Source organism: Lotus japonicus, chromosome 5, assembly GCF_012489685.1.
Source record: "Lotus japonicus ecotype B-129 chromosome 5, LjGifu_v1.2".
Lineage (NCBI taxonomy): Eukaryota > Viridiplantae > Streptophyta > Magnoliopsida > Fabales > Fabaceae > Lotus > Lotus japonicus.
The window spans coordinates 51,958,812-51,985,971 of record NC_080045.1 but is presented as its reverse complement, the minus strand read 5'-3'; the positions used below and the strand labels follow the sequence as shown (position 1 = coordinate 51,985,971).

Below are 27,160 nucleotides of genomic sequence, written 5' to 3'. Positions count from 1 at the left end.
GGCGAAATCGGGAGAGGGAGGTGGGGGGAACATTAAGTATAGGAGGAGAAGGGAGAGGGGAACATAACAATAAGGTTGATTTGGGGCGGAAGGTTTCTACAGATCAAAATAACATTTAAAAAAATGTCACATTTAATGGTTACATCGACTTTCATTTAATTTGGATGTAAAATTTAACGACAAAGATAGAAAACATAAATCAAAATTTTGGAGAAAATAGCAAGGTCCCTATTAAAAAATGGAGTATATTAGAGGACTAAAAACTTATTTAAGACTTCTTAATAAACTCTATAACTTGTGGCAGTAAAAAATCAATATACATTTAAAAAAAAACTATAAATCACAAGATAGGTAGTGTTTACCACAAAGTGGCGTTGACGCATCGTTTTCAAATCTTAAATTTTTTTTTGTAGATAATAGTATCGTATTTGCTCGGGAAAATGTTCAGGAAGCCAAATGTGTGAAACCAATTATTTCTTCCTATGAATATGTTTTTGGTCAAATGATTAAAATGAATAATCTTGATAAATTAAGGCTCTCGCCATAATGTGCCTAATAATTATACTCATTCTAAATTTGATTCATTTTTTTTGATGCATCGGAAAATTAACAACAAAGAAACTAACTAACAACGCTAGCGTCCTTAACTAAAAGGACTTCAAGCTCCAAATATGGGTTATCCAAGCTCCAAAACCTAGGACTATTCGAAAACGTTCCCTTTTTGGCCAAGTAATCCGCTGCTTCATTGTAATCTCGAGACATAAGGCTAAGAGACACTGACCAATTTCTGGCCATGATCTGCTTAATGTCGAACAACACTGGATAAGCTGAATGCAATTGGAGGTCCTCTCCCTCTTCAATAAGAGCCACCAATTCTGCACAATCTACTTCGCAATAAACCTTCCTATGACCCTGGTCCCAAGCAAACCGCAAGACATCACGAAGAGCACACGCCTCGGCCATCAGAGCATTGCCCGCCGGGGAGTTAGAGTAGAAGCCTGCTAGCCACTTGCCTTGGTGGTCTCGGATCAAACCTCCACCACCCATTACCAGAGCATTCTCCCTGAAGCTACCATCAAAGTTGCATTTGACAAAACATGTTGCCGGGGCCTCCAAGAATGTTGTAATAACACCCGAGATAGAGCTAAATTCGAGCGAGACGTGAGCCTGACAAAATCATCATGGTCATGACAGGTCATGCGCCATACCTGCTCCTCCGTCCAAGGGTGGGATTCTAAATTTGATTCCAAACAAATAGTAATCTTTTTTATTTTTTTAAATGCGAAACAAATAATCTATTGAACGACAATTTATGCTGATATGTCTTCTTGAATAATTTATGCTGAAATATTAGTTTTAGTGGCATCTTTCAATCTCACATTCTTTTTGGCATACAATTAACATAGGATCTTCTTTCACAAAAAAAAATTAACATAGGATCTGATCTCTAAATCAGCATTTGGGCCTCAAGCCTCAGCAATACAGTGCTCATATATTGGGCCTCTTTGACTTTAGTATATGCGCTCTTTTTTTATAAAAAAATAGTAGCAACATCAAAAGCAGTAAATAATATTAAACGATATTTTCAAAAAAAAATAATATTAAACGATAATCCTGAAGAATGGAACTCATATATGATCGTCCGTCCTCCTACGCTTTCCAAGCCTTGAAGAGTTGTAAACAAATAATCTTTTTTATTTTTTTAAATGCCAAACAAATAATCTATTGAACGACAATTTATGCTGATGTCTTCTTGAATAATTTATGCTGAAATATTAGTTTTAGTGGCATCTTTCAATCTCACATTTTTTTGTCAATACAATTAAAATCGGATCTGATCTCTACATCAGCATTTCGGCCTCAAGCCTCAGCAATACAGTGCTCATATATTGGGCCTCTTTGACTTCAGTATATGCGCTCTTTTTTTATAAATAAATAAACTAAAAAAAAAGACTAAGTAGATTGACAAAAAAAAGACAAATAATCTGTGGCTGTCAATATATCTGGTAACAAAAAATATTGTTCTTAGAAATTTGGTTCATATAGTCAACCAATTTCTCTCCTTATTACTCCATCCAAAAGGGTTCAATTCAGACCCTATTCACAATCCCATGACCCAACCAGTAAAGTTGTAAACCTCTTGCATATATCCTATTTACATATGCCAAATAAAGGATAGACAGCCCTCTTGCTTTAAGATGTGAGAACAAGCAGAATATTAACCGTCATCGAGGGATAACTCAAGTGGTAAGAGCTAAGGGACATAAGGGTAGGGGAGGGGAAGGTCCAGGGTTCGAATCCTGGAAGGAAAATATGAATGAATTTTCTAACTGTGTCCAGAGAAACAAAGAAGGAGATTAATGAAAGAATATTGAACTTGGGCCTGGGCCTTAGCTCAAATCTCATCAGGGGTGAACAATGGGATTGATTAGAAGAAAGGATCTGGGCCTTTGAATGGCATTGGAACTAGGCCTAAACTTTGAAGTACCGGCATTGAAATTTGGCCCATTAGAAGTCTTCATTCGTTTGGTCTTAATTCTGGGTGTTTTTGACCAAAAATAAAATAAAATTCTGGGTGTTACCTATTTATGATAATTCTTGATGATTCCTAATTTTTTTTTACAAGGAGGAAAAAGTTGTTGATACCTATTTATGATGACGGCGAAGATACATGTATCACCAAATAACGTATATTTTGAGGTATTATTATTTTCTCTACATTTTATCCGTTAACATTACATCAAATCATATTTATCATTTTTCTCTTTAGTCATCCACACCTATTAAGTGTACACAAATCTTTACCGTGATTATGCTCGGGGCAACATTTGCAATAAAATTTTCAATGTCAACTATGGAATTATCGCAGTAATAGTGGAGATATTAATCTTTCGTCTCTCTGTCAACGCACTAAATATAAATTCTTTACATTTACAAGAGTTGAAAATCAAACTTCAACTAGTTACGTAAGGTATGAAATGCCTGATCACTACTTCACTCCACTTACATCCGCAATAAATGGATAAAAAATGAGGACACTCATAGGTGACACATAAAAAATAAGAGGGTGAAGAAAAGTACAAGTTTGATAAGGTAGGTATGAAACAAAGTGTGTGTTGTTGTCCACACTAGCACCCTCCATTGTGGAGTGTACAAAACAAGAAGCAATGAACAAGGAGGTGTGTGCGTGTGTTGTTCCATTATCTAACGTTAATGGCACCGGCAGTGGCATCTCCAGTTCCCATTCATAGTAAACAACAACATTAATAATTCCAATTTATGGGGAATTAGATTTCCCACCCCCTGTTTTAGATTTCCCACCCCATTTAAAAGTGGGGAAAAACCAATATTGCCCCTCCGTGTTTTAGTCCGAAACTTCAATCTTCGGATCAGTACGAAACTTCATTCTTCGGATTAGTATGAAACTTCAACTTCCGGACACCTCTGACAGATTCTACCACCTTTTTCAGCACCATTACTCCATAGCTTCACCTACCTCACCACCATTATGGCCTGCATAAACTCCTCAACCACCCAACCACCCCCCATTTATGGCTGAACACACTGTTTGGATTGGTCCTCGTGTTATTACCAACTTTGATTTAACATACATAACAGAAGATTGATAATATGATTCATGTTTGTAATGTTGTAACCATGTCTGTAACCATGTCTGTAACCATATTATTAGCAAGAATATTTTCCTTCAGTATTGTAACGAGGTCTGTTTGTCCCATATTATTGTCACTGCATTTTCACGTTTCTGTCTTTGTGACAGTATCTGGTTTGAAAGATCCGAATCTTGAAGTTTCATATTAATCCGGTTTTTCAACTCTCGGACGTCTAAAAAAGGGGGGTGGTAAATTTAATTATGAAGCAGTCCGAAACTTATAGTCCTGGATTGATCCGAAACTTAAAGTCCTGGATTGATCCGAAACTTAAAGTCCTGGATAGATTCGAAACTTAAAGTCCTGGATAACTCTTACCAAGCAGCAGAATGCAGTAAGTTAAGACCAAACCAAAAGGCATATTCATCAATTACAATCTCAACCACCACCACAATTACAAACCAAACATTTCAACCCAACAATTCATTAGGCAAGTCCTCCAAGACGGCCACGACACCGATCATGTTATTTTAACTGTAACTAAAGAATCCGAACTTTTAACTCTCGGACTAGTCCAGAACATCAACCTCTGGACTGGTATGGAGGTTTAAGTCTCGGAGGGTAGTCCCGGCATTTTTTTAAAAAGGCTAGGGTGGCAATTCTAAAACAGGGGGTGAGAAATCTAATTCCCCAATTTATGTGGTCACTTGTAACAAATACTAATCCCCTTAACTACCAGACAAGTTAGGCAATCCCAGCATCTCCGTAACCAGATACCCATCTTCATCTTCTTCTTCTTCTTCACATAAACAACCACCACACTCCTCTTCCCTTCTCTTCAGAACATGGCTTCTTTGATTCACTGTCCGGCGGCAACTTCCCTCTCCGCAACTCGAGGAGACTCTGTCGGGTTCCTTGTCCCCAGCAGTAGCCGTTTCATCAAGACCCACAAGTGCCGGGTTCGTTGCTCCTTAGATTCCAATGTTTCCGACATGAGTGTTAACGGTTAGTAATCCTTGTTTTCAGCTCATTTTTCTATTTGGTGGAATTTTCCCTTAATTATGTTGAATTTTAATTTTGGGTTTTAGTTTTTGAGCACCATGAAAATTGGGGTCTAGTTTAATTGACAGAGTTATTTTAAATTTTTAAGTTTCATCACTGTGTTAATGTTAGTATAGCTGAGCTAGGAATTGGGTAACTCAAGGACTTGTAATCTTGTGCTGCATGTAGTTTTTGGCATGAAGTATTGCTGTTAGTTGTTATATGCTGGGTGAGAACTGGTTTGTGATCGATGGCACTATTAACTATTCAGGTTCTATACTGGGGGTTGTTATGTAGGTGTGGGTTTATGCATCTGAGTGTACATATTACCATGTTTATGTAACATTTCTTAAGCTGTAAATTTGATAAAAGAGATGGTTCACTTGCCAGCGCCAAAAGGGCTGTTTCCTCCTGAACCTGAGCATTATCGAGGTCCCAAGTTGAAAGTTGCTATTATTGGGGCTGGGCTTGCAGGGATGTCAACTGCAGTGGAACTCCTGGATCAAGGCCATGAGGTTTACCTCCTTCTCTATCTGTCTGTTTGGGAGTGACTCTTTGAGTAGTTTTTGTTTTGTTATTGTGATGCTGATGCTTTAGAATATTCTATAGCTAATGTATTGTATTTGTTATGTTTTCTTCAAAATTCTCTCATCTAGGTGGATATATATGAATCAAGGCCTTTTATTGGTGGGAAAGTTGGTTCTTTTGTTGATAAACGTGGAAATCACATTGAAATGGGACTACATGTTTTCTTTGGTTGCTACAACAATCTTTTCCGATTGATGAAAAAGGTAAGCGGTTTTTACTTGCTGCCCTAATTCTTGTTCTTCAACTTTAAAACCTGTATTCTTCCTCCCTGGTTTTTGGTCCTGAAACCCTTACTGTTGACTTGCTGTGGCCTTTTTGTTGTATCTGTTTGTCTTGTTAACTTTTTCTTCATCTATGCTTGGGCTAGGTGGGTGCAGAAAACAATCTTCTTGTGAAGGATCACACTCACACTTTTGTAAACACAGGGGGTCAAATTGGAGGTATGTTTTGAGTTGCAATATCTTGCTTTATCTTTGTTATTTTTTTCCCTTGCCAATGCGAGTGCCACATATCATGAGTAGTTAATATTTTCAGCATAATACACTGTTACATGACTCAGTTTTCCAGTGCAGAACTAGATTTTCGCTTTCCAATTGGGGCACCATTACATGGGATAACGGCATTTTTAACCACTAATCAGCTTAAGGTAATTCCATAGTAGAGTCCCTTACCATGTTTATTTAGATTGCATGATGTGATCACCAGTATAAGCAGGAGAAGATATAATATCTTTGTGATTATTTGTTCATTTTCCTCGGTGGGACTATCATTGCGACCTAACTCGGTATACTGCTTATGAACAGACTTATGATAAGGCTAGAAATGCTTTGGCTCTTGCACTGAGTCCAGTTGTCAGAGCTCTTGTTGATCCAGATGGTGCATTGAGGGACATAAGGAATTTGGATAGTGTAAGAGGATGTTACTTTCTTGTCACTTTTGGTCCCTTTCCGAATGATGTTTCCTCATTATTTATCTCGTCAGCTTTATATTTGGACTTCTAAATTTTCCCATTTCACCCGTGCATGTCCAAGCACACAGTCACACACCCACATTCTCACACATACAAAAGGAGCTATTGAAGAAGTCTTTTTTCAGTCTTAGGCCGTATACAAGATGATGTAAAGATATCAAAGCTTGCCCTTTTTTCTAAGTTCATTGTTTCTCTTATACTCTCTGTGTTTGTCAATCTTCTGTCTTAATGTCAAATTCTATCTTTTAACAATTACATGCATTTCTTACAGGTTAGCTTTTCAGACTGGTTTTTATCCAAAGGTGGCACGCGCACGAGTATTCAAAAAATGTGGGATCCAGTTGCCTATGCCCTCGGGTTTATTGATTGTGATAATATCAGTGCCCGTTGCATGCTTACCATATTTGCATTGTTTGCCACGAAAACTGAGGCTTCCCTTTTGCGAATGCTGAAGGGTTCTCCAGATGTTTATTTGAGTGGCCCTATCCGGAAGTACATCACAGATAGAGGGGGCAGGTATAAGTCAGACATGAGATTTTGCCTTCACTACTGTCCAAATTTCTCCTTATTTAGATTCTCACTCTTTGCTGGAACAGGTTCCATCTTAGGTGGGGATGCAGAGAAATACTTTATGATGAATCTGCTGATGGGAGCACTTATGTTAAAGGACTTTCCATGTCAAAGGTGACACGCTTTATGTGTTTACATGCTTGGTTAGAGTTCAAGTATCATTCCCAAATTCCTTATAGTTAATACCAAGGCAATGTTTATTTTCTCAGGCTACTGCCAAGCAAATTGTGAAAGCTGATGCTTATGTTGCTGGTTAGTAATTTTCTCATCCTTGACTTATGTATTGATTCCTTATTGTGGCCACAGTCTCTAATGCCTTAAACTATCGTTGGCTTGATTTCAGCCTGTGATGTCCCTGGAATTAAAAGATTAATTCCATCAGAGTGGAGGGAAAATGAGTTTTTCAATAACATATATGAACTGGTGGGAGTTCCCGTGGTTACAGTACAACTCAGATACAATGGTTGGGTTACAGAATTGCAGAATCTAGAAAAGTCAAGGTAATTCTTTGAATCATAGAAAAAAGTACAAAGAGAGATACTTTTGTTCCAAGAATAAGGAATGATATATTTTCCTTTGATCATCATCACTTAACAACTTCATGAACCCTTACTTTCTGGATGGCAGGCAACTAAAGAAAGCTACTGGGTTAGATAACCTTCTCTATACCCCTGATGCAGATTTTTCTTGCTTTGCGGACCTTGCACTTACATCTCCTGAAGATTATTACATCGAGGGACAAGGATCATTGCTCCAGTAAGTGCTTGTTTGCATGTTTACACTCTTGCTTCTAAATTTTCACTTTTGTTCATAAGTTGTTTTATTGAGAATAAATTGCAAGAGATTTCTGTGAATTACTCGTGTTTTGCACTTATCATGCTGATATTTATCTACATAAAAATGTACACGCAACTTATGTTTACTATAATAATAAACAATTGGATTATTTTCTAAGTTCTTACTGTTTCACAATCTCTAAGGCACCGGTATCCATTTTTGCAGCTGGACACATGCCTGGTACGTCCTGGGTATCAATAACTGAAATAACTATTTTAAAAAATAAAATTGGGTATTTCTTAGGTATACATTGACCAAGGCTTCGTAGGTTCGATCCTTTTATATATACAAGAGAAAAGCACTAGCACTCATCAGTTCTTTTTGTACATTAACCTTACCCGCCTCATCAATCTACATCAACCCATTGTTCCATTTTTTCCTTGCTGACGCTCACCTGCAGTTACCAACTTTGGCGGAGAAGTCATCTCTGATAGCAAATCTCGACTCTTGTGTGCTTTGTCAATCTGAATCAGCGATGTCTGGTGGTTCACATTCTTGTGGTCTTCGGTGTACGTTTTCCCTTATTGTCCCTTCTTTGGTGGTCGAGGCCTCTGTTCTCCGGTGCTTTGTCTGCCTCTATTTGTGCTGCTGTGACACCTCCTAATTTTCTTACATACACATACACACACACACACACACCTACTTGTATCTTAGATTTTTGAAAAATCTCGTACCTGCATTCATACCAGTACCAGTGCCCGTACCCGTACCCAAGCAACAAAGATCCCAATGCATCCTAAACTCCTAGTTTTAAAAGCTATAATAACTACTATAATTGTTTCCAACCATTTATGCATCAATTTGTAAAAAATCTTGCATTACTACGGATGTTATGCAATGGATGAAACTGCTTCATGATTCTTACAATTTGTAGTATAGGTGAATTCCCCAGCTTTACTGGTTTCAGTTCCACACACCAAGTCACATGGGATTAAAATCTGGCCATCAACATTCGTACTATATGTTTGTGTTGACCTTCTTAGTGTGTAATTTATTTCATGTCAGATGTGTTCTGACGCCAGGAGATCCATACATGCCCTTACCAAATGAAGAAATTATTGCAAGGGTAGCAAAGCAGGTATGTCAAGTTACTATATTAGAGTAGAGTACACATTACTCTGATTAAAGAGTTAGTTATTGTTAGTATTTCTGAGTTAGTTATATTCTGTTAGAGTGAGCTGTCATGTGAGCTGTCATTACAGCTGTCACATAACTGATTCTGTTAGAGTTGATAGCTTGCTTAGCAAGTCTTGTATCCTCTATAAATACTGAGATCACTCATTGTAATCTTCAGCTTTTCAATAATGAAATTCAGTTACATATCTTAGAGATTTTAACATGGTATCAAGAGCTCTGAACGATCCTAGGGATCTTTCTCTCTGATTTTTTTTTTTTTTTTTTTTTTTTTTCGGTTTTCTTCTTCTTCATCACCATGGCTGATGAAGCTTCTGCTACTGCAACTGGAGTTGCTGCAACTCAGGTTCCACCTCCAGTTCCGCTTGCGGTTGCTCAACCGCAATTGAGTTCTTCCTCTCTGGTTCACAAGCTAATCTTGAAGCTTGATGATTCTAACTTCCTTTCATGGAAGCAGCACGTTGAAGGCATCGTGCGCACGCACAGGTTGCAGAGCTTTCTTGCTCATCCTGAGATTCCCCCTCGCTGGCTCAGTGAGGATGATCGCGTGAATGCACTGGAAACTCCTGCATATCAAACCTGGGAGCAACAAGATTCTGCACTGTTTGCATGGCTTCTCTCGTCTCTTTCGCCATCAGTGCTTCCTACCGTGGTGAATTGCACTCAGTCTTGGCAAATTTGGGAAGCGGTGCTTGATTTCTTTCAAGCACAGTCGCTCGCTCAATCTACGCAACTACGTTCAGAGTTGCGATCGATAACCAAGGGCTCGAAGACTTCGTCGGAATTTCTCAAGCGCATCAAGTCCATCGTGAACGCGCTTGTCTCCATCGGAGATCCAGTTACCTATCGCGAGCACCTTGAGGCTACTTTCGATGGCCTTCCCGAAGATTACAGTCATCTCATGACCGTCATCTATAATCGCGATGCTCCGTGCTCGATCTCGCATGTTGAATCCATGGTTATCGCGCATGAAGCGCGACTTGAGCATTCTCGCACTCGTTAGATGAGTGCAAATCCTCCGTCAGCACTTCTCGCTCAAGCCGCGCCACCGCCATCGACTCCAGCGCCGTCGTCTCCAGCGCCAGCGCCACCATCAACTGTCTCTACACAATCGACTACATCCTCAGAAGCTAACTATACTTCTAGTGCTGTCAACAACTCTTACGATGATCGCTCTTTTGATAATCGTGGTGGATATGATGATTCTCGCTCTCGCGGTGGCTATGGTGGTAGATCTGGTGGTCGAAACTCTCGTGGTGGAAGAAATGGTAATCGCAGTGGTGTTCAATGTCAGATCTGTTACAAGTTTGGACATGATGCTAGCATTTGCTATCATCGAGGTTCATCGGGATCTAGTGGCTCGTTTGGCATGCAATCTTCTGGTTATGGAATGCCTATGCCTATGCATCCACAAATGCTACCACACTTTGGATTCTCACCTTTCTATGGTGTTCCACAATTTGGAAATCCTACTCAGTTTGGTAATTCTCAGTTTGGACATCTTCCTGGCATGATGTTTGGCCAGTATCCTCAGAATTCAGGCATGAACATGAGCAATTTTGCTCATTCCTTTGGTCATTCTCCTTATGGTGGTGCACAGTGGCATCCTACACCTGCACAATTCCCTGGTGGCAATCCCAGGCCTGCAAATCCTCCAGCAAGAGCTCCACAGGCCATGCTTACTGGCCCTACTACTTCTACTGCTGCAGCAAATCTGAGCTCCTGGTTTCCTGACTCTGGAGCTACACATCATGTTACCAATGATGCATCTGTGATTTCTGATAGTGTATCTCTCACTGGTAATGATCACATCCTAATGGGGAATGGACAAGGTTTGCCAATCCACTCTATTGGTTCAGCTTCTTTTCCTTCTCCTTATCACAAAAACACTACACTCACTCTTAGTGATCTTCTTTTAGTTCCTAATATCACAAAGAATCTAGTCAGTGTTAGTAAATTTGCCAAGGATAATAATGTCTATTTTGAATTTCACTCATCCTATTGTGTTGTGAAATCTCAGGCAACTTCTAGGGTTCTACTCAGGGGTACAGTTGGTCCAGATGGTGTATATATCTTTGAGGGGATGCATACTCCAACCTTTCCTTCAGCCAGTCCTGTTAAAGCTTCCTCTGTTCCAGTTCCAGTTGCTGTTTCCTCTGTTAATACTGCTTCTTTACCTATTTCTGATGTACCTAGTCCTAGTATTTCTACTCATAATACTACCTCTTTTGTAAATACTACTTCTTATGTCTTGTGGCACAATAGGCTAGGTCATCCTCATCATGAGGCTTTGCATTCTGCTTTATCTGTTTGTAAAATACCAGTACCTAATAAAGCAAAGTTTTCAGTATGTTCAGCTTGTTGTTTGGCAAAGTCTCACAAATTACCTTCTTCTTCTTCTCATACTGTTTATACTGCACCTCTAGAACTTGTCTTTGCTGATTTATGGGGTCCTGCCTCTACTGTTTCTTCATGTGGATATTCTTATTTTTTGACATGTGTGGATGCTTATTCTAGGTTCACTTGGATTTTTCCCCTAAGACAAAAATCTGAAACTTATTCTGTCTTCCTTCAGTTTCAAGCCATGGTTGGATTAAAGTTTAGCTTGAAACTCAAATCTGTCCAAACAGATAATGGTACTGAGTTTAAACCTCTCACCCCTCATTTTACCAAACTTGGCATTGTCCATAGGCTCACTTGTCCTTACACACACCATCAAAATGGTAGTGTTGAAAGGAAGCATAGACATATCATGGAAACTGGTTTATCTTTGCTGGCTTATGCTAACATGCCATCCCAATACTGGGATCATGCCTTCTTAGCTGCTGTTTTCCTAATTAATAGGCTTCCTACTGTGGTCTTGGGCAATGAGAGTCCTTATTCCAAGTTGTTTAAGACTCTCCCTGATTATAAGATTCTAAAAGTGTTTGGCTGTGCATGTTACCCTCATCTAAGACCTTACACTCACAACAAGCTCTCCTTGAGGTCTAAGGAGTGTGTGTTTATTGGATATTCTTCCTCTCATCAAGGGTACAAATGCATGGACAGTGATGGCAGAATTTTTATCTCTAGAGATGTGATTTTTGATGAAGTGAGGTTTCCTTATCCTGCCATGTTTGCATCTACTGATTCTGACTTCTCAGATAGTGGAATTTTGTCAACAATACCTATTGTTCCTCTTCCAGTTGCTGCTCCACCAACAATCTCCAGTTCAGACTCAGGATCTTCTTCAGGACCTATTTCTCCAGCACAAGTTTCTGCTCCAGAGCAGGTCCAAGCTTCTCCTGCAGCTTCTGGCACAGTTTCAGCTCCTTCTTCTTCTGCTGAGCCTTCCCCTCCAGTTGGGAACATTCATCCTATGCAGACAAGGGCAAAATCTGGCATTGTCATGCCCAGATTGTATCCAACCTTGCTTCTCACTCAGGCAGAACCTACAACAGCCAAGCAAGCACTCAAAGATCCTAAGTGGGTGGCTGCCATGCAGGCTGAATATGATGCATTATTAGCTAATGATACCTGGACATTAGTTTCTCTACCTAAAGATAGGACACCAATAGGATGCAAGTGGGTTTTTAGAGTCAAAGAGAATGCAGATGGCTCTATTAATAGATATAAAGCAAGGCTTGTAGCCAAAGGTTATCATCAAGTGAAGGGTTTTGATTACTCTGAGACATTCTCACCTGTTGTTAAACCTATTACTATTAGGCTGATTCTCTCCCTTGCAATCACTAAACGTTGGCATATTCATCAACTTGATGTCAATAATGCCTTTCTCAATGGTGCACTTCAAGAGGAGGTGTACATGACCCAACCTTCTGGTTTTCAGAGTGCAGATAAGACACTAGTGTGCAAGCTCAACAAAGCTCTCTATGGCCTCAAACAGGCTCCTCGAGCCTGGTTTGAAAGGTTAAAGTCAGCTCTTGTGAAGTATGGCTTCAAACCTAGTAGATGTGACCCTTCTTTGTTCACTTTCCATAATGCAACTTGCTGCATCTACATCCTAGTCTATGTAGATGATATTATCATTACAGGCAACTCTTTGCCTCTTGTGCAGAAAGTGGTTGAGAATCTCAACTCTGAGTTTTCTTTAAAACAGTTAGGGCAGCTGGATTATTTCCTTGGTGTTCAGGTGCATCATCTTCAGGACAGGTCCTTATTGTTGACACAAACAAAGTACATCACAGATCTTCTTGAGAGGGCAGATATGGGGGAAGCCAAGGGGATCTCTACTCCTATGGTTGGTGGTGCAAAATTAAGCAAATATGGGGCTGATTACTTTGCTGATCCTACCGTTTACAGATCCATTGTAGGAGCACTTCAATATGCTACCTTGACCAGACCTGAGATAAGCTTTGCTGTGAACAAAGTTTGTCAATTTCTTAGTCAGCCATTGGAAGATCATTGGAAGGCTGTTAAGAGAATATTAAGGTACCTTAAGGGTACTCTTCATCATGGGCTGCATCTTAAGCCTTGCTCTCTACATTCTCCTGTTTCTCTAGTGGCATTTTGTGATGCTGATTGGGCATCAGATCCTGATGACAGAAGGTCTACCTCAGGATCATGTGTTTTCTTTGGTCCTAATCTAGTGTCTTGGAGCTCCAAGAAGCAGACCTTGGTGGCTCGTTCTAGTACTGAAGCAGAATACAGAAGCCTGGCTAACACTTCTGCTGAGTTGCTGTGGGTTCAGTCCCTTTTGCAGGAGTTGCAGATTCCTTTTTCTCCTCCTACAATCTTTTGTGACAACATGGGTGCAGTGGCTTTGACCCATAATCCAGTTCTACACACCCGCACCAAACACATGGAGCTTGACATCTTCTTTGTGAGGGAAAAAGTTCTCAACAAGTCTCTTTTTGTGCATCATATTCCTTCAGTTGATCAGCTGGCAGATCTCTTTACTAAGGCTCTTTCGCCTCTTCGATTTGAAACTCTTCGTGACAAACTCAATGTGATTGAGAAATCCATTTCTCACCCACCTTGAGTTTGAGGGGGCCTATTAGAGTAGAGTACACATTACTCTGATTAAAGAGTTAGTTATTGTTAGTATTTCTGAGTTAGTTATATTCTGTTAGAGTGAGCTGTCATGTGAGCTGTCATTACAGCTGTCACATAACTGATTCTGTTAGAGTTGATAGCTTGCTTAGCAAGTCTTGTATCCTCTATAAATACTGAGATCACTCATTGTAATCTTCAGCTTTTCAATAATGAAATTCAGTTAAATATCTTAGAGATTTTAACATACTATGTCTTGTATTCTATCTTATAATCTTTCTATCACATACTTCTACTAGCTGGAGTGTATTTATTGTGTGTTGAGTTGTTTTGTTAAATTAGAATTCAACATAATATGATATATTAATGGTAAGTGGGTGATATATGTCCTCACTGAAATATCAGTGTGGAATCAATTTGTCTCACAAAAAACAGTTATTACTTGGATTGATACTTCTTCATCTGGTGCATCATGTTCATGCTGCTGGTTCAATGTCTATTTGGATTTGTATTGTTTATAGTTTCATCAGCATGGCCTTTTGTGTTATTTATATCTCAGATCACATCGCAAGTTTTGGTGTTTACTGTGTGTTTATATTCAATGGTAATTATTCATTCTTTTGTCATTAAATTGATTTTAAAAATCATTGTCAGGTTATATCACTGTTCCCATCATCTCAAGGTTTAGAAGTGACTTGGTCATCTGTTGTTAAAATTGGCCAATCTCTGTACCGCGAGGGACCTGGTAAAGATCCATTTAGACCTGATCAAAAGACACCTGTGAAGAATTTCTTTCTTGCTGGCTCTTACACAAAGCAGGTAGGTTCAAATACCCTGGACTTTCTTTACTGGCATTATATTTTTGCTTGTCTGATTCTTGTGCATATAAAGATACTACTATAACCTTAAAATTGCCATCAAGATTTTTGAAGCTAGATTATGTGAGATCCTACAGAGGAGTCAGTTAATCCTTAAATTCTTATATAGGATATTGCCTCTTGGGCTCCTTGTATGATCTTTGAGAAGATTTTAGAAACTTTAGTTTATCTCGTTTCTCATAAATATTCACGGATTCCACCTATTAAATATTTATGAAAGAGAGATAGACACAAAACTTCAACATCTAAACATAGTGGATCTTAATCAGAGTTTCATTGATATTGCTGGCTTTTATTAATTTTACTTGCACGTTGAAAATTTATTATGTTCAGGATTACATAGACAGCATGGAAGGTGCAACCTTGTCCGGTAGGCAAGCTTCTGCTTGTATCTGCGATGCGGGGGAAGAATTACTGACATTGCGGAAGAAGCTTGATGAGTTTGAAGACGACCTTCAAATTTCAAATACTAAAGATGAATTGAGTTTAGTATGAGAGAAATTTCACGTAGACATGAAGTAAGCTTGAGCATTTTACATCTTATAATTGTATAGTCGATCTAAAGGTTCTCCAGGGCTTATAAATTCTGGCTCCTATCCAGCCACCAATTTTTTTATTTTGGATTGAAATTCCACATTAAGATCATTTGAGGTAATGCTCCAGCAACATATCACTGCACACGAGAAATTAATTTATGTTGGCCAAATGCATTTTTTTTCCAGTTCAATATTGTTTGTTTCATAGAATAAAACGAAAACGTATCAATTTGCTACTTAAAAAAAGTGTATTGGATGTGGTATTCTCCTGTTTTGTGTGTTTAACAAACAGTACAGTAGTCCCCAAACCTTTTAATAATTTGACAACACTTAAGTTGACTTTGAATTGATGATAAAAGGGAAATATGTCAACTAAAGAACTTTGTGAGAACAATCTTTGTCTAAACTCTAAACTGAGTAAAATGCAAGTGATTCACTGAGAATGTTAAATTAAATAAGATAAAAATGTGGTTGTTAAAAAGACCTGGCTATCATTTAAGCTTTGGCAAGCCGACATTTTTCTTATGGTAAAATGAGATTTCAATAGTAATCAACAACCAAATCGGAAGAGAGAACTCCCTCCAAACCGGGTGGGTAATCTTGGCAAAACAGTAGCTGGACAAAGAAAACTTGGCTAGAAAGTGTGCTGCCATATTGCTTGTTCTACTAACATGAATCAAATTGAAATGACGAAAAGACCGTGAGATAACAATACAGTCAGAGATAACTAAAGCAAAAAAAGTGACGGTGGTGGCACTTCCAAGAGTTAGCCACAATCAGATTGTCCGTCTCAACGACAACATCATAGAACCCAAGTTCGAAGGGTATCTGAAGCGACCACCGCAACGTCATAGCCTCCGCAAGAGCCACGTCGTTGGTATGATGCATGTTTGGATTCACGGTACAAAACCCTGATGACATCAAAACCATGGTGGATAATCATAAAAACAAAGGAAAATTGCTTTTACCCAGTGTGAATTTGAATTTGGATGATGTAAGCAGTAGTATCCAAACATGCAAATAGTTGGGGCTTATATCATCTTTTTGGTGGATCAAAATGGGCCAAGTGAATGGGCTGTATGCGGATGCAAGCAGTTGAGAGAAAGGAAGCTTTAAGCCATGTCCACACATCAATGGTTTGAGTGACTCGCATCCACTTTGGTGGATGATGATGAATCTGATCAAGCAGGGAAAAAAAAACATGAATGACCAACTGAATAGAAATCTTAATGAGCATGCACATGAATCACAAACAAAGTGAGTTCAGATACTAATGAAAATCTTGGTTGGAAATGGCAAAAGTATGGACTGGAACACCTCCTCTACTACCCTTACGCTCCAAGGTACTAATCTAGATAGTAGATACTCATCATCAAAATTGAGTTCAGATAGTTGATTTTTTCAATTTTCACTGATACTTCTCTTATTCAGCTGCCAAGCCTCCAATTCCAATGCTGCTCATACAGTAACACCCCCAAAATCAGTGCAAGTTTTAATAGGGAAAGAGAAAAAACAGAAACCCCTCAGATATTGAAAATAGCAGTCAGTGGAGTCACTGAGCTCTTGAGACTTTTCTCTCCTCCCAATCAAACAAGGTCAATTTACTGCCAACTTCATTTTCCTCACTTGAATAATCATCAACACTTATCATTATTATGTGTTATCAATGTGCAGCGTTTTGAGTGAAGATATTGAGAAACAAACACAAGAATCCCCAGTTTCAAGTGTCGATGATGTTCTCATGATCATACAATCTGATTATGAGAAAGCTTATTTTGTTACAGGTACTCTCTTTTCTGCAACTTCTAACCAACAATTTTGTTACAAATAGCATCTTCTGCTATTACTTTTTAATTTCTATTAATATATCAACATCAGCTTTTCTGGAATGTTGTCTGTCTCAATTTTTGCATGCATAATGAATAGCAACATTGTTGAAAATTTAAAATTAATAGACACATTTCTTACCTAGTTTTTTTATTGATAATCAGGGAACTTCACTTCTTCAATTTATGCCGAAAATTGTCTCTTTGAAGATCCAACTATCAAATTTCGTGGTAAGAATCACCACTTCAATCATTAACTACTATTAATACTTCTCTTTCTGTTTTTGCTTGGCTTGTCTTTCTTCTTATTGTTAGTCTTCATTGCCAACTTAATCAGTAACTTGAGTTACTCGTTGCTGTCAATCGATCCCTCTATTAGGCATTAGCTGTTATGAAATCTTTATAGGGTCACAAGAGCCAACAGAAAAAAAAAATGAAATTTGAAAGTGTGTCAATTAACTGAAGCTATTATGCATGGTCATACAGGTAGGGATTTATACGCGCGCAACTTGAAATTGCTTGTACCATTCTTTGACTGTGCGTCAATTAGACTGCAAAAGATTGAGAAGGTAGATATTCTCTGTAAACTAAAATTTGATACTAGTTGTAAGGCCAGAAAGTGGTACCTACATGAGAACATGCTCTCAGTGGTGCTCTTTTGTGGGGAAAAAATCCATGCTTTTAAATCATCCTCATTAAAACCATGTAGTCACAAGACTTGTTTAGGTTATAGGTATAGTATAGTTAAAGAACATTACATTCATGTTCAGAAAATACTTTATTTTCTTTTGCTGCTAAGAATGAGATTCTTTGAGTAACCTTGAGGAATGTACACATTGGGGGTGGGAGGAACATGGGACTTAGCATCAGCCTATTGGCATGGGGTGAATCTTTTTTGGTTTTTGGGCTTTGTTCGTTCCATAGTCATGCGGAGAAAATTATCTAGTTTTAGAGATGTAAAAGAATTGTATGAAACCAAGTATGACAGGACTATTACTGGACCTGAAACTTTGAATGACAGAGAACCTTGGCCATTGAAATTTTCATTCAGCTCCAGTTAGTCAGTATCCCTTCCTTCTGTATTCATTTCGCACCATTTTCTGTTCATTTGTTATTTTGTTTTGGTGTATGGACCTTAAAAATGATCTGTTTCTCTCCTTTGATTATATGGGTGCACTAGCTCATCTTTCTCATTGTTAAGTTCCTATCCTGTCTAGCTTTGTAAACGTAAAATCTTGATTTTTATAGCTGGTTAATCTCAAGACTCTCAATATACACTAAACTCCTTATCTCATTGGACTTTAAAGAGTTATAAGGTTTATCATTATTCGTACTTATTGTCTATAGGATTTTTTTTATCAGTTTCTACATATAACTATAACAGAAAGGAGACATTAGCCTCTTGAACTACACTGTTTACTTAAAAGGTATAGCTTCATGCTTCACTCATGATGTCAATTCATATTGCAGGATGTTGATTCTGACACAAATTATGTGGTGGCATCTTGGAAACTAAGGTGCTTACCATATTCCTTATGCGATTTTATTTTTTTCAAACACTATATATTCTTTCAATTTCAGGAAATCCTACTCATATCAGCTGCCAATTTGCCACATTGTTCAAAGAATGATATAAATGCTTCTAAAAGCAATATGGTAATACTTCCATAGTAGAAATGATAATTTAGTGTAGTGACATTCTTGAATATACATATAAGTTATGTATTCGCCATCCTTTTTCCTTTAACAAAGAAAAATAGTTTAGCATTAAAACGATCCTGAAGAGTTGCTACATCACTGTATTGATATCGGTAAACAATGCTTAAGCAGTAGGTTACATGCCTGGCCCCAAATCCATGCTGTTATTACTATTAAAATTCTTAATTTCTTTGTTAATTTTTTTGGGTGTCTGATGTGCAGGACCAACTTAAAACTTCCTTGGAGGCCTCTCATTTCAATTGACGGAAGCACACTTTATGAATTAAATGAAGATTTCAAAGTCAGAATCAAAATGCATCCTTCTCTTTATGCTGTACACCTTTGCAGTTTGCACTTATTAATGTGATATGAGATCCATATTAACTCGTGGTTTCAACTTTTTTGTTTGACAGATTGTTAGGCATGTTGAGAGTTGGAATGTCTCTGCTCTTGAAGCAGTGTTACAGATTTTCAAGTTTGAAAACACAGGTGATTGAATATCATGAAGTATTGCACTCACAAATCACTAACTATTTATTTCCACTCGCCCGAGGGCATTCATACGGTGAACTATAGTATCATCATCATGTATTTCCTGAAAGTACTAATGGTTCTTAGTTTATATAGTTCAATAGTTGTTAAATATGCAACTGGCATCTATCATTTTTCTGAACATCTGGCTTATTGTTCCTCTTAGCGTTATGTATATACAGTAACTAGGAGCATTTGAAGAATACTGTAGTCTGAAGTGTGTTTATGGCTGGTGCTTTAGAATCAGAAGAATTTTTGCACTAAACCAAGACAGAATTGCATTACTCACAATACTAGTTTTTCTATTTTTTCCTTGAAAGGAAAACTACAACAAAATAATGAAAAGTCATGCTGTAAGAACATTGCTGCCCCAAAAGTGGAAAACTAAAAAGCAGGGGTGTTGCTTAAAATGCACTAAAGATGAGGAGAGGCAAAATACTCCATTGTCTTCTCTTTACTTGCCTTTTGTCTGTAAGAAGTATGGAGTAATTTAAATTATCAGTGGAAGGAGAATTCTAAATCTTTCGCATCATATTAGCGCATGTTTGAAAATCCTTATATAATTAATTATGAAGTTACAATCAATTCTGAGGAAAAGCTTATGGCTTTCAGAATTGATTCTGATAAAAAAGAAGTTGATACAAGCAGTTTATACAAGCCTGCTATAAGTGTGTCCACTTCTACAATGATGGGTTGAGACTAAACTGCAATGCAAGTCTTGGACCATCTTAGACCATAAAGGTCAACACCATAATGCTGTTAGCCCAACCAATGTTTTTTATGACACTCCATAATCATTTGCCCCCACTATCTCTGACTACTGAAGTAGAGTCAGTAATTTCAGGATTACCTTTGACTGTATGACTGTATCAATGCTTGCAATAAACCTTCTCTACACAACTGCTCAACATGTACTTTAGTGGACTTGGTGTGACAGCTGCTTGTGTACCATATTTGGCATGTATTGATGAGTTATGAAGACTTTATGGTTACTTTTCAGCCAAATAATATTCCTCTAGCCCTCTAGGTTTCTAATCTTCTGGTCCCTCCTCACATGGCAAATTTATTACACACAAGTCCTGAATCCCGGTGGTGCTTTAATATTAGAAAATAGATGGAGTAAAGAAAGCAGTTTAATTTATATATGTTGCAGAGAATCTCCGCCAAGCCCATCTTTTATAAGAGAGGTATAATGACATTTTTATACATTCTGCATGCTATATGATGCCTAAGATGGTCTATTTTTATGGCATTGCTTTGGTATTATTGAATCTGAGAATCCAAGGTGGAATGTTACTGGTTTGTGGGTGCCAGGTTACAATTTTGGTTTACCTTAAACTTTGTATATAGAGCGTGTTTGTGTAAGTGTCGAAACTGCATAAAATTAATTCAGCAATGAATAGAATGGATTGGGAGAAAAAAAATTGCAACTGTTTCCTTAAAATTGACTTTAAACATGAAAAAAAAAATTGCATTTAGAAGTGATTATGTTTTACAATTTAAGTAAAATCAATCCTTTTGGATTTATATCCATTTCTTAACTTAGTGAGTTAAAAGATTTGTAACAAGTTCATCCGTTATAAACTTTGGTATGACCACAAGGTGTGGCGTAGTGGTTAGCTCACTTCTTCCCTTAATCATGAGGACAAAGGTTCAATCTTCGCTAATGGGAATTGAGCGTATACGGCCGACCTTTTGCCACTTAGTACGAACACATGTGATGAAGAATTACTCACTGCGGTTGACAGTGGATACCTCTCACAACTCACAATTATAAACTTTAATCGGCATATTGATGTTTTACATTAGTGAGCATACACATCTACAAGATGAATACACTATAATAAATAGCAACACCATAATAGCTAAAAGAACAACAAGTAGATTTGGATTCCATAGATCTCAAACACAGACTAAAAACAACAGCAGATTTGGATTCTCAACGCAAGAAATGTGTACTAAATTTTGTGTAGTAATAATAATAACAACAAACAATAAAGATACATTCATGATGAAGGAGATGAATATGTTGCCAATTCATGTTGAACAGCCTTCATAAGCAAGCTATCATTTTCAAGAGCCACCATGATGGGAAAGCCACCTATCCCACGAGCAAGAGCATTCATAATCTCCGTCATCAACGACTTGAACTCCTTCAGATCGAGCGAACCGTTTTGATCCTCATCAAACCTCTTGAATATCAAATCTAACATGTCATCAACCTCTTGCTTTGGCTGTGATTCAGATCCTAATGGCATGAACAGCCCAAACCCGCCACGGACCTCGTCGCGCGAAAGCTCGCCATCGCCGTTCTCATCCACCATGGCAAACCTCTCGTTGACAAAACTGTCGAAGGTTGCTTTGTCGTCCATGAACTCTGTTACGGTGGAGCTGTTGAGTACTACCGCTACACTCATTGTGATCAATTTGGAACAACACCAATAATGAATTCAGTTTATGCTTTGGTTGGTGAGAATAGGTGATTAACAACGGCTCTTGGTTCTTGTCTAGGGACATTTTTATATTAGAGATAGATTATGAATGAAGTAACGGTTGCCCTATGTTCACGTTTCTGATGGTTGATTAGCCTTTATTTTAGAGCATCCCCTCAAAGTGCATGATGCAATATGTTGGACAAGAGAATGGTTAATTAGTTTTTTTTTTTTAGTCATGTTCTGATATGCCTTTTTTTTTAGTCATGTTCACAACGCATGAAATTTAATTAGGAACCATGCTAGCGAGGTTGAAGAATTCTGAATTCAGGAATACTAGCTTGCTTATTTCGCGGTGATCTTTTGGTTTGGCCGTTGGGCGGGTTCTGACCTGAGTCCAATTGTTGATGCCCTTGGTGATGATGCAGGTTCCGATGGTTGCCCCTACATCATCCCTCCTCGATCGGCGTTTGGTTTCGCCCAGATGGTGACTTCATGAAGGTCAACTTTGAGGCTTTGCTATCATACGTCTTCAGGGATGGCAGGCCCGGGTATATTGCTCGTAATGGAGGTGGTTTGGTGTTGGCTTTGACAACTTCTTTTCGATGGAGGCTCTCTCTCCGATGGTGGCGGAGGTTATGGCCTGCGATGGGCTCTTACTTTGTCCTTATAGTTGAGTTTTCGTTCAGTTTGTTTTGAGACTGATTGTCTCTAGTTATTTCAGAGGTGGATGGGAGCCTTTGGGGGAGTATCATACCTTGACTATTATTAGCGGTTTTCATTGTTTAGTTTCTTATGATTTTGCTGATTTTTCTTTTGTGCGTCGTATTGGTAATGTTGTTGTTGATAGCTTGGCAAAACTTTCGCTTTCTATTGATTTTAGAGTCTGGATTGAGGAGGTCCCGAATGGGTCTTTTCTTTAGTCCTTCATGATGTAATGATTTTTGTGTCATCTTCTTGTCTTTTCCTTTCACCATGTTTCTTTCTTTCTTATGATGCTAAACATTGGTTTTACAATACTAAGGTGCCAAACTATTCCTTTTTTTTTCTTCTCAGTCATTGTTCTCATTGAGCTTTCCTTCGAATGGTTGGATATATAACACCCTCATCATTGGTCAGTCAGTATCATTAAACGTTAGTTAGTGTCGGTCAAACCTACGCAAAATGTTGAAATTAAGTTGTAAATTACTTAAAGTAGCATTAGCATAACCGATGCTAATTAAAGCCAACAATTAGAGTCAGATTTAGGAAAGGGTAAATTTACCGCCAAATTTGCATCCGATCATCATCCATTATCATCGACCAAATTAGTGTCGTTGATGACTACCCTAATGTGAAATTGATCCGGCCACCCATGCGTTAGGATCATCCTGGGCGATGTTAACTTTTGTCTTGATGAACTCTTTCAGACCCTATGCGGTCATGCCCAACCCATCTTTCTCTGTAACCCTAACCACTTGAATAAAGTTTGTTCACAATTCAAACACATGTCCACCTTGATGATATATGAGTGAAAAAAAGATAAATGAGTGATATGATAGATGATGTGTTAGAAAATATAAAGAAAAATATGATGAAAAAAAGAATAAAAATGAGATATAGAAAAAGTGTGAATGAATCATTTATTCTCAACCCAACCCGCCCGAGTGTCGCTACCACTGTCACAACCCCGCGCCACACCCGCTCATGCCTCGCCCAATCCTTACTCTACTCTGTTATTCGTTGTTTAACTCTGGCCCTTGGAATATTCGGTTTATTTTGTTCTTTAGTTGACCTTTCAACCTCAATAAATATAGTTTGTCTTTAACTTCGTGTTGCCCCAGCTGCTTCAAACTGATTTTTAACTTCTTTCATTTTCTAATATTATATTTTGAGTAATGATATATACACACCTCATTTTTAAAACACTTCATTTCCACCTCTTTTTGTTTCTATCTCTCTCCTCTTACCATCTATCACATCTCATACTTTCTCTCCCTTACTTTTTCTTTTCTTCCTATCTCTCTCATCATTCCACCTCACACACCTCAAAAGAGAGGTGTGTGAGTAACATTATTCATTATATTTTAAGTTGATATTAATTTTTGAAATGCCCGTATATCATGTATTTATAATATTTTGTCTTTAGTAACACCGGCCTCATCATCAGAAAGATGCTTTTTTTAATAATTAAATATATACACTTCATAATAATTATTTTAAAAATAATATATATTATATATTTAAATCTAAATAAATAAATTTAATTTTTATATATTAAAGTATGATTTTGTAATTAATTAATTCTTAAATTTAATAAATAGTGTAAAATATTATAAGTTCAAATTTAATCATAAATATTGATTGTCATGGATTTGATTAGTATTTATTAGGAGCCAAAATAAGAATTACAATTTTACAAAAGGGATCAAAAGATAAAAATATAATTAAAATTTGGAAATGATTTTTAAAGTAATCTAGTGTAATTATTTAATTTAAATAATAAGTAATTTATCTATTTAAAAAAATTAAAATGATAAAAATCTATTTAAATTCTTGTTAAAAAATAATCACAATTAAAAAAAAATTAGTAAAAGGTTGCTTAGTAAATTAATTATATTAAGTGGAATCAACCAATCAATTTCTGTTAAAAAAACCAATCAATTTAAAATATGTGAGAAAAGTAATTTTTTTTGTTTATTTTAATAATATTTGTGACACATTTTAAAATCTTATTGATTAACATTATAAAAAGTTTTCCTTCTCAACAAAAAAAAGACACTATAAAAAACATTTACACGGTGAATGCATTAAAATTAAAATCGTTTTAATTGAATTATTAATTGAAAATTGATTGTAATTTATCATCCTAATTTGTGAAAGATTAAAATTTAAGGCAATAATATATTATTTTTCAATCTATCTTAGGAGAAAGTTTTTTTTTTTTGACCAATTAAGAGAAAGTTATTATCATGCAATAAAAAAAGAATAATTTCCAAGAAAAGTTTAGGAATGATTGAGAAAAAGAAGGGCTGTCGACTGATAATTAACAATTATTATTATTATTATTAAATGTCGAGAATGTTACGCAAGGTGCATATGTATGTGAGAACGTGCTTCACAATTTTACACAAACCTTGTGGGTTCCACTTCCGAGGAACAGTCTCTGAATTCTCTAACCTTCACTTCACAGGTCACACCCTCCCTTTAACACAGGAATTTACCTTCATTGACCACTTAATTTTACATCTAAATACCAAAAATATTCACTTGAATTTCTCATCTTCTCTCTTCTCAATTTTCAATTTTATTAGTCTATTGAATTGTTATCGCATTTTCGAGCCGGATATAATTTTTATGAGTCGTAAAGTACTCTCGAGTCGACCAAGTATTTAAGTCAGTAAGCTGCATTGATAAGAAACTCTACTGCTTAACCTAAAACAAACTCGTGTCAGTTGATCTACGCGTTTGGCAGTGTCATCTTAGGTTTTCTTAATATTTTCCCTTACCTTTGGTCAGTGTTGAGTAACCTTCACAAATCAGCTTTCCAGGTAGCCATTTTTCTTCTACCATATTGTCTTCTTCTTTCTCTAGAGATTTACAGACCTTTTTTGCTTTTCCTTTTTCTTTTCAAATTTGTTGGAGATTTGTTTATACTCATTGACAGTGAAACAAGTGTGCTTTTTTGTCTGCTTCTCTGTGACCCTCTTTTACTCTCTACACATTCCTCTTCACCTGTCTTCATCTTGCACGCGCCTCTGTTCTCTCTCTCTCTCTCTCTCTCTCTGAACCAACATAGATTCATCCATGGCTTTCTTGTACTGTGCCAACACATCTCTGATCCATCAGGGTAAGAATCTCTGCCTCCCTGCAACTTCTGCCTTCTCCTGAGAGAGCCTACTTTCATTATCTACTGTTTGTTTTTTCTGGGCACCACCTGTTTGTTGTTTTTCCCCACTCGAATTTTTCCTCAGTTTTGAAATTGGGTTGAGTTGGAGATACCCTTTGGAAGATGAAGGACTTTCCTTCCTGTTTCGGTGAAAATGCAGTTCAGGTTGCAGATTCTTCCTCTTCAAATGCCTCTAAAACTGCACAGAATCTGGTTATTTGTGTTTACCAGTGCAGGATTAGAGGCAGGTCCTGCTTGATAACCATTACCTGGAGCAAGAGCTTGATGGGGCAAGGACTCAGTGTTGGGATCGATGATGCTTCAAACCAGTGTCTGTGTAAGGTGGATGTGAAACCATGGGTGTTTTCAAGGAGAAAGGGTAGTAAGAGTCTTGAGGCTAATTCATGTAAGATTGATGTGTATTGGGACCTTTCTTCTGCTAGATTTGGTGCTGGACCTGAACCATTGGAGGGTTTTTATGTTGGTGTTGTTGTAGATCGACAAATGGTTCTTCTCCTTGGAGATTTGAGGAAAGAGGCTTTTAAGAAATCCAGTGCTATCCCTTTACCTGGAAATGCTGTTTTTGTTGCTAAGAAAGAGCATGTGTTTGGTAAGAAATTGTTTGGTAACAAGGCTGTGTTTTGTGACAATGGTCAGGTCCATGATCTTGTCATAGAGTGTGATACTTCAAGTTCCTCTGATCCGTGTCTTGTGATTCGCATAGACAGCAAAACTGTGATGCAGGTGAAGAGGCTGAAATGGAAGTTCAGGGGAAACCACACCATTCTTGTGGATGGTCTTGCAGTGGAAGTGTTCTGGGATGTCTACAATTGGCTCTTTGGTGCATCATCTCTTGGTAATGCTGTGTTTATGTTCAGAACATGCTTGTCTGAGGAAAAAATGTGGGCTTCTCAAAACCTTTCTGATGCAAATGTGTTGCAGTGGTCTTTTTCTCAGAGGTTTCCTGAGTCCAAGTCGCAAGGTCTTGGTTTCTCGCATGTTTTGTATGCTTGGAAGAATGAGTAGAGTTTTGGAAATCCACAATCATCATCATCATCATCTATTGAATACTAACTGATCTTTTAGTGAGTTGCGATTTATCAAGAATGTGATTGAACTACACTTGATTAAAGATGAGAACTTTTGTTTGTGTTGGTTCCTTTCTCAAATTCATACCCTCAATACATCTGTGCATTTGAACAGATCGTAGACATTTTTTCCCCCATTTGGCTGTATATTTAATTTATCTTCAAATGTTAATTCCATGATCCATATTACATGTCTTAATCTTAATTTGTTATTGAAGTGCATTTTCTTTGAATTGTTTTATCAGGATTCAGGAGTATATATCCATTATGCACAGTTTGAGATTGTTATATATTTTTTGATCTCCTTGCTTTGAGAATTCAATTTATCAAATATGTAAGGCTGGGGAACAGCAAACTAGTAACTAGTAATGTCCAAGAACAAGTAGATACATTCAAGATTGTGAACCAAATGTGTGAGAATCGCAGGAGTTGAGCGGAGGTTGAAGAGGGCGTTTTTTGCGTTGGAGAGATAGAGATCAATGAATCAGAATGACTAAAACTTTTTTCTCCTTATTTTAAGAATCATTAGTGTTTTTAGGGAACTGAGGTATTTGATTATCATTGGT

General features: G+C 37.5%; 4 protein-coding genes across 7 annotated transcripts; 3 read left to right on the top strand and 1 right to left on the bottom strand.

Annotated features, from left to right (window-relative positions):
- The first annotated feature begins 4,304 nt into the window (after positions 1-4,304).
- On the top strand, positions 4,305-15,342 carry LOC130718205 (zeta-carotene desaturase, chloroplastic/chromoplastic). Its single transcript, XM_057568722.1, has 14 exons — positions 4,305-4,613; positions 5,040-5,164; positions 5,306-5,440; positions 5,605-5,677; positions 5,810-5,883; positions 6,041-6,145; positions 6,479-6,723; positions 6,804-6,891; positions 6,987-7,029; positions 7,121-7,277; positions 7,405-7,533; positions 8,620-8,692; positions 14,392-14,556; positions 14,949-15,342. Exons 1-14 carry the CDS (start codon positions 4,454-4,456, stop codon positions 15,108-15,110), a joined length of 1,734 nt encoding a protein of 577 aa, XP_057424705.1. The 5' UTR covers positions 4,305-4,453; the 3' UTR covers positions 15,111-15,342.
- A 935-nt stretch (positions 15,343-16,277) lies between these two features.
- LOC130718206 (uncharacterized) lies at positions 16,278-22,616 on the top strand. Of its 4 annotated transcripts, none has more exons than XR_009012538.1 (9): positions 16,278-16,494; positions 16,583-16,746; positions 16,826-16,935; positions 17,143-17,208; positions 17,464-17,546; positions 18,448-18,633; positions 18,898-18,976; positions 19,089-19,164; positions 22,067-22,127. XR_009012538.1 is itself a non-coding variant. In XM_057568723.1 (9 exons), the coding sequence occupies exons 1-9, from the start codon at positions 16,444-16,446 to the stop codon at positions 22,135-22,137; spliced, it is 747 nt and encodes a 248-aa protein (XP_057424706.1). In that variant the 5' UTR covers positions 16,281-16,443; the 3' UTR covers positions 22,138-22,616. The 4 variants fall into 4 exon arrangements, 3 of the variants coding, with proteins under 3 accessions (XP_057424706.1, XP_057424707.1, XP_057424708.1); XM_057568723.1 differs by having other exon boundaries at positions 16,281-16,494; positions 18,448-18,494; positions 22,067-22,616; XM_057568725.1 differs by lacking the exon at positions 22,067-22,127 and adding an exon at positions 20,051-20,494 and having other exon boundaries at positions 16,282-16,494; positions 18,448-18,494.
- LOC130718207 (uncharacterized) lies at positions 21,073-21,724 on the bottom strand. The gene has a single exon (XM_057568726.1). It carries the CDS (start codon positions 21,621-21,623, stop codon positions 21,213-21,215), a length of 411 nt encoding a protein of 136 aa, XP_057424709.1. The 5' UTR covers positions 21,624-21,724; the 3' UTR covers positions 21,073-21,212.
- A 2,558-nt stretch (positions 22,617-25,174) lies between the features above and the next one.
- On the top strand, positions 25,175-26,793 carry LOC130720730 (uncharacterized). The gene has a single exon (XM_057571422.1). It carries the CDS (start codon positions 25,630-25,632, stop codon positions 26,530-26,532), a length of 903 nt encoding a protein of 300 aa, XP_057427405.1. The 5' UTR covers positions 25,175-25,629; the 3' UTR covers positions 26,533-26,793.
- The last annotated feature ends 367 nt before the right edge of the window (positions 26,794-27,160 follow it).

Excerpts from the sequence above, each read along its gene's own strand:
- LOC130718205 (XM_057568722.1), top strand. The coding sequence starts at position 4,454 with ATGGCTTCTTTGATTCACTGTCCGGCGGCAACTTCCCTCTCCGCAACT. Across the intron at positions 6,146-6,478 it reads ACATAAGGAATTTGGATAGT|GTTAGCTTTTCAGACTGGTT; the intron begins GTAAGAGGATGT and ends CATTTCTTACAG. Across the intron at positions 8,693-14,391 it reads TTGCAAGGGTAGCAAAGCAG|GTTATATCACTGTTCCCATC; the intron begins GTATGTCAAGTT and ends AATCATTGTCAG.
- LOC130718206 (XM_057568723.1), top strand. The coding sequence starts at position 16,444 with ATGGCAAAAGTATGGACTGGAACACCTCCTCTACTACCCTTACGCTCC. Across the intron at positions 18,977-19,088 it reads AATTAAATGAAGATTTCAAA|ATTGTTAGGCATGTTGAGAG; the intron begins GTCAGAATCAAA and ends TTTGTTTGACAG. Across the intron at positions 19,165-22,066 it reads TTTCAAGTTTGAAAACACAG|GTTCCGATGGTTGCCCCTAC; the intron begins GTGATTGAATAT and ends GTGATGATGCAG.
- LOC130718207 (XM_057568726.1), bottom strand. The coding sequence starts at position 21,623 with ATGAGTGTAGCGGTAGTACTCAACAGCTCCACCGTAACAGAGTTCATG.
- LOC130720730 (XM_057571422.1), top strand. The coding sequence starts at position 25,630 with ATGAAGGACTTTCCTTCCTGTTTCGGTGAAAATGCAGTTCAGGTTGCA.